The sequence below is a fragment of the Adiantum capillus-veneris genome, chromosome 28 (assembly GCF_014529385.1).
Source record: "Adiantum capillus-veneris isolate H3 chromosome 28, ASM1452938v2, whole genome shotgun sequence".
NCBI lineage: Eukaryota > Viridiplantae > Streptophyta > Polypodiopsida > Polypodiales > Pteridaceae > Adiantum > Adiantum capillus-veneris.
The window spans coordinates 50409424-50420701 of NC_140958.1; the positions used below are offsets into that span (position 1 = coordinate 50409424).

Sequence of the window (11278 nt, forward strand, 5' to 3'; positions counted from 1 at the left end):
TCTGATTGTTTTCGAGCCAAACCTATAACCTAAACATTAGTTGACTTTAACTATAACCTAACCTAGCCTTTTATGTATAACCTATAACCTAACCTAATTCACCTAACCTATAACCTAACATGTTGCTTAAACCAGCTGAGCTATAACCCAACCTAGTTTATAACCTATAACCTAAACCTAACCTATAAGCTAATATAACCTAACCTATAAGTTAACCTAAACTAATTAAACTATAACCTAACCTAACCTAGTCTATAATCTATTCCATAAACTAACTTAACTTAACCTATAACCTAAACCTAATCTAACTTAACCTAACCTAACCTAACGTATGACCTATAACTTAACATTTAACCTATACCCTAACCTAATTTATAACCTAAACTACACCTTACCGAAACCAATAACCTAAACCTCATCAATCGCATGATGATGATGAGATGGTAACGTAATTTCAAAACAAAATTTCTTCAAAACATAATGTTTCCATAGCATAATTTTGAAACAAATTTTCTTCAAAGCATACAAAATACTTCCGTAGTATAATTTCAAATCAAAATTACCCCAAACCATAATTTAAGAACAATTTTTTTTCAAAGGATAATTTCTAAACAAAAGTGCATAAAAATTTAAGCATTGAAATCCTTTGAGCTGATTTATGTATACGTGTAAGTGTGTGTGTGTGTGTGTGTGTGTGTTGAGTGGGCAGATAGATAGTCTCTCTCCTCTCACTCCAATGGTGTGTTCCCTCTCTCAGTCACGTGGATTTTGTAAGAGGAGTGGTATCCCATAGTGTGTGTGTGTGTGTGTGTATTATCCCAGGAGTGTGTGTTAGGTGATTATAGAGGCGCTGTGTGTGTTTCCATCCCGCTCACATTGCTAGCTATAACCTAACCTATAACCGATACAATCTTGCATGGTGAATGGTGTGTATTCTAATCCAACCATTTTTTTCAAGGTGTTATATTAAATAGATCTTCCTTTGATGAAATCTTGTTGCCGAGGAGTGATACCCTTCTCCATAGTGGGATAGAGTCTTTGGGAAATTGACTTGGCAATAATTTTGTAAGCTATTTACATCATGGTTATGGGCCACCAATGTTTCAGTTGGAAGCATCAGATTTGTTTCGAACCAAACCTATAACCTAAACATTAGTTAACTTAATCTATAACCTAACCTAGCCTTTTATGTACAACTTATAACCTAACCTATAACCTAACATGTTGCCTAAACCTGACCTATAACCTAACATAGTCTATAACCTATAACCTAACCTATAACCTAATCCTAACCTAGAACCTAACCTATAAGCTAATCTAGCCTAACCTATAAGTTTACCTAACCTAATTAACCTATAAACTAACCTAACCTAGTCTATAATCTAACCCATTAACTAACTTACCTTAACCTATAACCTAAACCTAATCTAACCTAACCTAACGTATGACCTATAACTTCACATATAACCTATATTCTAACCTATCCTATAATCAAAAGTACACCTTACCAAAACCTATAACCTAAACCTCATCAATCGCATGACGATGATGAGATGGTAGCATAATTTCAAAACAAAATTTTTCCATAGCATAATTTTGAAACATATTTTCTTCAAAGCATACAAAATTTTTCTGTAGCATAATTTCAAATCAAAATTACCCCAAACCATAATTTCAAAACAATTTTTTTCAAAGCATATTTGCTAAACAAAATTACATGAAAATTTAAGCATTGAAATCCTAATTAATGAAATTATATTTTGTCAATATACAATATAATTTAAAAGTAATTTAATATGCATAAAACTTTTGAGCACTCGCATGTACCTTTTTTGAGCAAGAAAGAGTCTTCTAAATGTCTTCAAACCTGCAAAAATGCACACAGACACACACACACACAAACACTATGTTAAACGCTAAACCATAAACCTACAACAAAACATCAAAAGAATCTCAGCGTCATTAGGAAGAGGATGGGGTATAGGAGGGCCTCTATATTTTCCATGAGCATATGGAAGTGATTAACATTTTGACAAATAGGTGTATGCCATGTGTGCTAGAATGGTGGGTGTGTAAGAGTGGTCAAAGGATGCACTTTTCCCAGCTGATTTGTGTATACACGTATGTGTGTGTGTATGTGTTGAGTGGGCAGATGGATAGTCTCTCTCCTCTCACTCCATCCGTGTGGTCGGTGTCTCAGCCAGGTGGATTTTGTAAGCCGAGTGGTGCCCCATAGTTTGTGTGTGTGTGTGTGTGTGTGTGTGTGTATTATCCCAAGAGTGTGTGTCAGGTGATTATAGAGGCGTTGTGTGTGTTTCCATGCCGCTCACATCGCTAACTATAACCTAACCTATAACCGATACAATCTTGCATGGTGAATGGTGTGTATTCTAATCCAACCGTTGTTGTCAATGTGTTATCTTAAATAGATCTTCCTTTGATGAAAACTTGTTGGTGAGGAGTGATACCCTTATCCATAGTGGGATAGATTCTTTGGAAAATTGACTTGGCAATAAATTTGTAAGCTATTTACATCATGGTTATGGGCCGCCAATGTTACAGTTGGAAACATCAGAATCTTTTCAAACCAAACCTATAACCTAAACATTAGTTAACTTAAACTATAACCTAACCTAGCCTTTTATGTACAACTTATAACCTAACCTAATTAACCTAACCTATAACCTAACATGTTGCCTAAACCTGACCTATAACCTAACCTAGTCTATAACCTATAACCTAAACCTAACCTATAAGCTAATCTAACCTAACCTATAAGTTAACCTAACCTATAAACTAACCTAACCTAGTCTAACCTAACCTAACGTATGACCTATAACTTAACATATAACCTATACCCTAACCTATCCTATAACCAAAACTACACCTTACCGAAACCTATAACCCAAACCTTATCAATCGCATGATGATGATGAGATGGTAGCGTAATTTCAAAACAAAATTTCTTCAAAACATCATTTCAGAACAAAGTTTCTTCAAAACATAATTTCAGAACAAAGTTTCAAAACAAAAATTTTCCATAGCATAATTTCAAATCAAAATTACCCCAAACCATAATTTCAAAACAATTTTTTTTTCAAAGCATAATTTCTAAACAAAATTGCATGAAAATTTAAGCATAAAAATCTTAATTAATGAAATTTTATTTCATCAATATACAATATAATTTTAAAGTAATTTAATATGCATAAAACTTTCGAGCACTCGCACGCGGCCTTTTTGAGCAAAAAAGGGTCTTGTTCAAACCTGCAGAAACGCGTGCACACACACACACACACACACACACACACACACACACACACAATGTTAAACCCTAAACAATAAACCTACAAGCAAACTTGAAAAGAATCTCAGCTTCTTTATTTGCCATGAGCATATGGAAGTGATTAACATTTTGGCAAATAGGTGTATGCCATGTGTGGTAGAATGGTGGGTGTGTAAGAGATGTGTAAGAGTGGTCAAAGGATGCACTTTTCCCCCCAAAAAGGAGGTTGACAATTTTATGATTTTTGGCCTTCCATAACTCCCACATATGATCTTTGATGTGATCAAAGATGATAGATCTACAATCTGTGCATTGAGCTCTTTCCATAGATATGCTACATGATATGGTTTTACCTGCTAGATTTTAATTCCATTTTGGGCGGGAAATTTGAATTCAAATACACTAGCCGTTTGGCCTGTTTGAATTCAAAAGTTGTCCTTTGATTACTTTCTTAATACTAAAGGTTTGACTTCTTTAAAATGCCAAATAAAGAGGCCCTCATAGACCCCATTCTATTCCTAATGGATGCTAAGGAGTAGTCAACAAGCAACATTCTCACCTCCGGCAAGTTGTTGGGCACCAGATCAATAGTAGATGAGGAGGACGAGACCAAGAGAAGAGGCACACAAATTAGAGAAATGCTCAGGGAAAGACCCGCATATTGGTTTTTGCAGGTTCCGTCAGTACAGACGCTCTTGCAGGCGCAGGATTAAACATCGGAAGAGGCATCGAAATACATATCTATATAAGTGTTGAAAAAATCATGGATACAAGCGTAAAAAATTTGAAGATGAAAATGTTTAAAATGTTCATCTCCCTCCATACTTATCTGCACATATACCGATGCGCGTCATTGTCACCGATAATTTGGCGTTGAAATTTAAGTTACCTCTTGTAGTGTAATGTCATAAAATCAAATATCTACGTATCTTTTGATTTTCTCATATTGAACTGAGCATTTAATGTGGGAAAATGAAAGGGAATAAGAGTTAGAATAACTCTTATGGTACTTCTTTTTCCTCTTCCCATCCCTCACTTCCTGCTAGCTCTCTCCACCTTTAAAGTTGTTTGAGGTCTTGTGATTGAGGCCGAGGACAAGTTAATGTTTTTGCAAGGTAGTACTGGCATAAATTTGGTGCATGAAGTTTACCATCTTCATGCATCAACAAGGTCTCAACGAGCACAAAGATGTATTGTATCAAGTCTCTCTTAAGGGAGAATCTATAATACAAAAGCCTTTTGGAAGGGGGAATCCTCTCTCTCTCTCTCTCTCTCTCTCTCTCTCTCTCTCTCTCTTACAAGTATTGTTCATGCCAAGCTAACTAGGTGTGATGTTCATTTTTCTACCTTTAATCCAGTGCTCTCCTTATGCTCTTTAAGAATTCTCTTAAGGAAATGCTCACTATTGCTACTTTAATTTCGATACAATCAATGTTATAGCCATATTCTGTTAACAGAGTGGGGCTATTATCATATTTTAGTGTATTAAATACGATCAAGTGGACAAGTGGTGGCATTTATCCTCGTTTTTTAATTCTTTCCAATTTTAATGTGGATGTGCGAGTTTTGTGCACCTTATGGATATTCAAAGCTTTGGGTTTGTGCGAGTCTATAATTGAGATACAATGAAGATAAGTTTAGATTTCAAAGCCTCGAATTGTGTGGGAACACTACATTGAATAGATGGTACTTGCTTTTCAGATGAAAACTAGCTTGAGAGGGTGTGGACAAAGGAAACCCTATGAAATTTAAATAGATTAATGATAAAACTAGTATAAGAACATGACTACAAAAGAAGCCCTATGTAATTTAAAATAATAACGATAAAACTAGCATGAGAGCGTGGCTACAAAAGAAACTCTATCAATTTTTGTTTTTAAAAATCTCTTAATCACACTCGAAAGCTATCACAAAGGGAGTATCCATAATTGGGGGCCGTAGGTATGTCTACTAGGTGATTAAGTGGAGATAAAGTCCACTCATCAGATCAATTGGACATGCATCACATCAATATCACATTGGATCATGAGGTGAAGAAGATTATTGGATGGTTCAAAGAAATTGGTGGCACGACCTCTCAAAAAATTAGTGCATGGTAGAAGCTATACGTTGAATTTTAATAGTCGTACCACCCATTAATTGCACAAATTTCATATGCTAGAAAATTGTTTTGAGAGAATATATCAAATACTCCCAAGGTGTGTAGGTGATCTAATACACCACCTTTCTATATTCAAATGTACGCAAAGTCGAAATTTCCTAGTATATGAGGTTGGAGAATGTCCTTTATCCAAGCATACATCAATCATGAGGTAAAATAAGAGTATTTGACTTAAACCTATCTGCTGCATTCTACATATCCAATGGACTATTTTTATATGTTCAAGCGTTAGCTCTTTGTATATTATATGAACAGAAAATGGTACAGTTATATGGCAGTGCATATTAAAGGTTGGGTGAGTTAAGCTATGAACAGAAAATGGTACAGTTATATGGCAGTGCATATTATATGAACAGAAAATGGTACAGTTATATGGCAGTGCATATTAAAGGTTGGGTGAGTGTTATATGGCAGTGCATATTAAAGGTTGGGTGAGTTAAGCTATTACGGCCGGCGCAAAGGGTGATATTAGGAAGCTGTCATCTGTCATCTAGAGGAAGAAGAGCTGGTGATGGTAAAGTGCAAGGGTGGCAGTGGAGTTGAGGAAGATGACGATGCCGTAGCCGCGAGCGCCTCCAAAGTTTCCGGTGCCGCCAACAATGGCGATCTCGTTAGTGCCAGCGTTGATGAGGCCTTGCAGGCTGATGGTGCCATTGAGCGAGCCATCGTGGAAGGCGAGGACCTCCACTTCGACGCCGTGGAAGTCGGCCGTGGATCTGGCTTGGACGGTGTAACCACGCATGGAGCCGAGGAGCGTGGAGGCTGGGTCAGCGCCGTGCGTGACACTGAAGGCGAAGAGCTGTGTCTGGCCGAAGGTGCCCGTGGAGCCGGTCAGGTCAATGGGAGCGATGAGGGTGTCCAAGTCAGGGGGGGCCAGCCCCACTTAGACATAGTACTCCAGGGGCGTGGCCGAAGGTGCCCGTGGAGCCGGTCAGGTCAATGGGAGCGATGAGGGTGTCCAAGTCAGGGGGGCCCAGCCCCACTTAGACATAGTACTCCAGGGGCGTGGATCCCGCCCGTCCTGCGTGGGCTGCTGGCATCACGAGTACTAACAACATGAGGGCAACGTTTAGGGCGACCTGGATCGACTGCTGCCTCTTCAACAACAACGCATGAGCTGACCCTTGAGAGTGATTTGTGTGTGTGTGTGTGTGTGTGTGTGTGTGTGTGGGGCGAAATAAGTTAATAATGTAAGCCGCATAATTCAGGCTCCCAGGATCTTCCCTGGACGAGCAGTTACCAACTGACGGGCAACGTCCGTCCCCAACTTGTATTTAAACAGCCCTTGGCTAGCATAACAAACATCTCTCATTCTTGCCTCACACTCGAGTCTCTGTGTGTGCGTGCCTGTTTAACAACATGGTATCACAGTAGAGCACGCTCAATACCCACCACCCTTCTCTTCACCTGCGCACGCTCCCCTTGCTTGTGTGTGCTCGCTGATCCGGACAGCCAGCATGTCACAGCAAGCCAAACCCCCTGCCTCCCTCATTCCCTCCACAGTGAGGAGCTATCACCTTGATAAGCTCACAGGCCCCAATTATCTTACATGGGCCACCCGGGTAACCTTGCTGCTCAAACGAGCAGCACTCTGGGATATAGTGAGCGGAATCACTGTCCAGCCCGTAGCTAATAGTCCTAATAGCGCTGATGAGAGAGAGAGAGAGAGTCTTATGAGAGAGAGAGAGAGAGAGAGTCTTATGAGAGAGTTCGATAAGACTCTATGAGAACACAAACCACTCATTACTCCTGGATCCTTCAGCCGATCAGCCCTCTGGTAATCCCAATACAGCTGAAGTACTCTACCTCCAGGTGCTCCATGCTTCCTCAGATGATCTTGAAGCACTTCTCTTTGTTGCTGAATCCATTGATGAAATCTCTTTGGATGAGGCTTTGTCGGGTCCTGAGGCCACATTTTGGCAGCAAGCAATGGAGTCAGAGTACCAATCCCTCATGGATAATGGCACATGGCAGCTGGTCCCTGCTCCACCAGACAGAAAATTGGTGACCTGCAAATGGTTGCTTCGAAAAAAGCTCAATGCTGACGGCACAGTCTCACGCTACAAAGCTCGACTTGTGGCGCGAGGATTTACCCAGGTCCCTGGCATGGATTTCACTGAAACGTTTTCTCCTGTGCTTCGCAATAGCTGCGCTCTTTGGCTTCCACCTTCATCAAATGGATGTCCGCACTGCCTTTTTAAATGGAGATTTAGAGGAGGAGATCTACATGGAGCAGCCCCAAATGTATATCTCAATGCAACACTCCAATTATGTATGCAGGCTACTCAAGGCCCTTTATGGATTGAAACAATCCCCCAGGCAATGGTATCAAAGGTTCCATCAGTGCATGATCACTCTTGGCTATACACGTTTTCAATCTGATGCAAATGTGTATAGCCGTCACTCTGCTGGTGTATTACTGTTTCTCACCATCTATGTGGATGATATTTTGCTGCTCTCTAATTCTGAATCAGCTCTTGAAACAGCAAAGGGTGATCTCCACTCTTACTTCTCCATGACTGACATGGGGCCCTCCACTACTGCCTTGGGATTCAAGTCTTGCAGGATCCTTCAAAGGGCTTCATACGGATTAGCCAAGAGTCTTACATTCAATCCTTACTTAAGAAGTACAACATGTCTGCATGCAAGGGAGTGGAGACTCCTCTCCCAACTTCGCTCAAGCTGAAACAATCGGAATCATCTTCAGCCTTAGCTGTTGATATGGAGTCTTTTCCATATTCCAACATTCTTGGCGGAGTCCGTTACCTAGTAACCTGTACTAGGTCTGACATTTGTTTTGCTACAAACCTTTTATCCCACTACATGAAAGCTCTAGGGCTAATCCACATCCAACACCTAAAGCGTCTCATGCGCTATCTTCAACATACGAAGGATTACGGCATTTACTATTATGCCCTTCAGCCTTTGCCGACACCCTTCCTTGTTGGCTACTCTGATGCAGATTGGGGGGGGTGATCAAGATACTCTTCAATCCACCTCAGGATATGCCTTTCTTCTGGCTGGAGGAGCAATCTCCTGGCAAAGCAAGAAACAGGAAAGAGTCACCTTGTCATCGACAGAAGCTTAATATGTTGCAATGACTCTTGCCTTGAAAGAAGGCATTTGGCTTAAACACTTCTTAATGGAGACTACTCCCTTCCCGAATCAGCCACTAGTACTTCATTGCGACAATATGTCCGCTATAATGCTTGCAAGGAATCTCAAACACTCAGAAAAGACAAAGCATATAGCGATAAAGCTTCAATTCATCAGGGAGCTCATTCAAGAAGGCAACATCGAGCTCTCCCATGTTCGTACAGAACAACAGTGGGCGGATTTCCTCACGAAGTCCACTCCATAGGCAAAGCATCGTGAAAGCTGTCAACAGCTCGGCTTAAAATCACTGTAATGGGAATTATCAACTTAGGGGGGTGTGTGGCGAAATAAGTTAATAATGTAAGCCGCATAATTCAGGCTCCCAGGATCTTCCCTGGACGAGCAGTTACAACTGTAACTGACGGGCAACGTCCGTCCCCCCAACTTGTATTTAAACAGCCCTTGGCTAGCATAACAAACATCTCTCATTCTTGCCTCACACTCGAGTCTCTGTGTGTGCGTGCCTGTTTAACAACAGTGTGCAGGCTGACGTGGGCGTGGCAGGTGCGTGTGCGAGCCACAGAGAAAGGGAGAGATGATTAGTTGAGAGAGAGAGAGTCTTATGAGAGATCTGTACACTTGCTGCTTGATAAGAGTATTGGTGCTGGTGCAGCTTATATGTATATAATAGCGCCTGGCGTGCCGGATGTTGACTTTGTATATCAGCGCATCAGATGAGCGATGGCCCGGCACCACACGTGCGCAATTGAAACAGTAGACACGTGCGCAATGAACTTGACGTTGCATGAGGTCGTAGATGAGCATGCATGCAGCGGGTTTCCTGCAGGCTGCGATGCTCTCTTGCCTCCATTGATCTGCCCACAAGCTAGCTAAACCAAACAAAAGCCTACTGGAATATAGGGCCAGGCCAGGACGGATTTCCTTGGAATTTTTTTCCTTGGAGTTTCTACCTCGACCGCCTGCTGCACAAAAGACCTTTGAGAAGATGTGAATAGATTTTGACTGCCTGCCTTGGAGTAACTTTACTCCAAGGATTTGTGTTGGATACAATACCAAACTAATGTCTTGATCCAATAACTGCTGCTTACATGGACCTTTGCTCATAGGATCCATCACCAAATCATGGTTATTGGCAAGAAGGGAGCTCCGAAGAAATAATTGTTGTGCGTTCAAATCCACACCATCAGCATTACTTGCTTCATATGTAGCTGCTGAACAGCAACGCTGCAGTATACTGTTGTTGCTAATCTCAATTGCACCTGCATTGGTTGCCGCATGCACGTGGGTTAGCAAGAGAAGCTCTTTACATGCCGCAATATTGGCCATATTGTGTGAAGCTTTTTCTATCCCACCCAGTTGTTGAATGGCCAGCAGCACTAGAGGCTAATAGGTGCTGACATATTGGTATACTTATCTCTAGAGCCATTACTCCACGGTCAGTGTTCTTTGGCTTCTCCAGCATCAAACTTCTTTGTGAGGAAAAAAGAATTAGCTTACGCTTTTTCTCTTTGACTATTGTTTTGATCTTGGTCGGCAGCCACATAGGCACCTCAATGATTGACTTCCGTTGCAATGCTAGTGATGCATCTGCTTGGAGCTAGACGTTGACCAACTTGCTCCCACAAACACTATATTCTGCATTGAATTGGTCATGAGAGATGTTTCTGTCATCAAATTTTTAGATAGGCTATCAAAAAATCTAGACGAGGAGTGCGACTGAAGCCAATGGCTCATCAGACCAGTGACTTGCACTAGTGGCAATATTCCCCAATGCGTTTCCCTTGACATTGAGCTGTCTACCACTAATCCCCTCACACTCTGTGCTAAAAGTGCAAGCATTGAAGCAACTAGATTAAGTACTTGAGGATCCATCATAAGCTTTGGTCTGATCGATGCTGCTAAGCTTTTCTGTCCTAGTCTTGTCGACTTTGACGTTTACTCTTTACATTTTTTCGACCGCTGTCTGCAAGGCCAACAACCTAATAGCATCAGCAAAAAAAGTGTTGGGATGGGCCTGCAAATGCAATAAGTTTTGGTGATTCGACTTCAGATTAATTAAATTAGTCCAATTGATCATTGATTGAAATCTGATATCTTCTATTTCAGAAGCACTAGAACAGACCTCTGCCATGGGTTTATCTCAAAAAATATATGATCTTTGAGAGTGCTCATCACGTTGGAAAGCATCCAAAGTACCCTCCAGGTTGATGATTTGCAAAATATAACCAGGGTTTGAAAGGTCTCCAATACTGATTCTTTTTGGTTCTGCCCGGCTTGCTACTACACGAGAAAATTACTTCGAGGAAAAGAATTGGTGTGAATCTTGAGAATTAGGCATGGGGACCTGCTGCATATCATGGTTTCCATGAACGTTGAAGCATATGGAAGTGATTAACATTTTGACAAATAGGTGTATGCCATGTGTGCTAGAATGGTGGGTGTGTAAGGGATGTGTAAGAGTGGTCAAAGGATACACTTTTCCCCCAAAAAAGGAGGTGGACAATTTTATGATTTTTGGCCTTCCATAACTCCCACATATGATATTTGATTTAAGCAGAGATGATATATCTACAATCTACGCATTGAGCTCTTTCCATAGATATGCTACATGATATGGTTTTACCTACTAGATTTTTAATTCCATTTTAATTGGGCAGGAAATTTGAATTCAAATAAACTAGCCGTTTGGCCTGTTTGAATTCAAAAGTTGTCCT

At 40.8% G+C, this 11278-nt stretch overlaps 1 protein-coding gene across 1 annotated transcript; it reads right to left on the reverse strand.

The window, feature by feature from the left end:
• Positions 1–5937: 5937 nt before the first annotated feature.
• On the reverse strand, positions 5938–7362 carry LOC147420434 (uncharacterized). Its single transcript, XM_086504542.1, has 2 exons — positions 7185–7362; positions 5938–6329 (listed from the first exon to the last, which is right to left on the reverse strand). Exons 1-2 carry the CDS (start codon positions 7360–7362, stop codon positions 5938–5940), a joined length of 570 nt encoding a protein of 189 aa, XP_086360668.1.
• Positions 7363–11278: the final 3916 nt, after the last annotated feature.

Excerpts from the sequence above, each read along its gene's own strand:
- LOC147420434 (XM_086504542.1), bottom strand. The coding sequence starts at position 7,362 with ATGTGGCCTCAGGACCCGACAAAGCCTCATCCAAAGAGATTTCATCAA. Across the intron at positions 6,330-7,184 it reads GGATCCAGGAGTAATGAGTG|TGGGGCTGGCCCCCCCTGAC; the intron begins GTTTGTGTTCTC and ends ACTATGTCTAAG.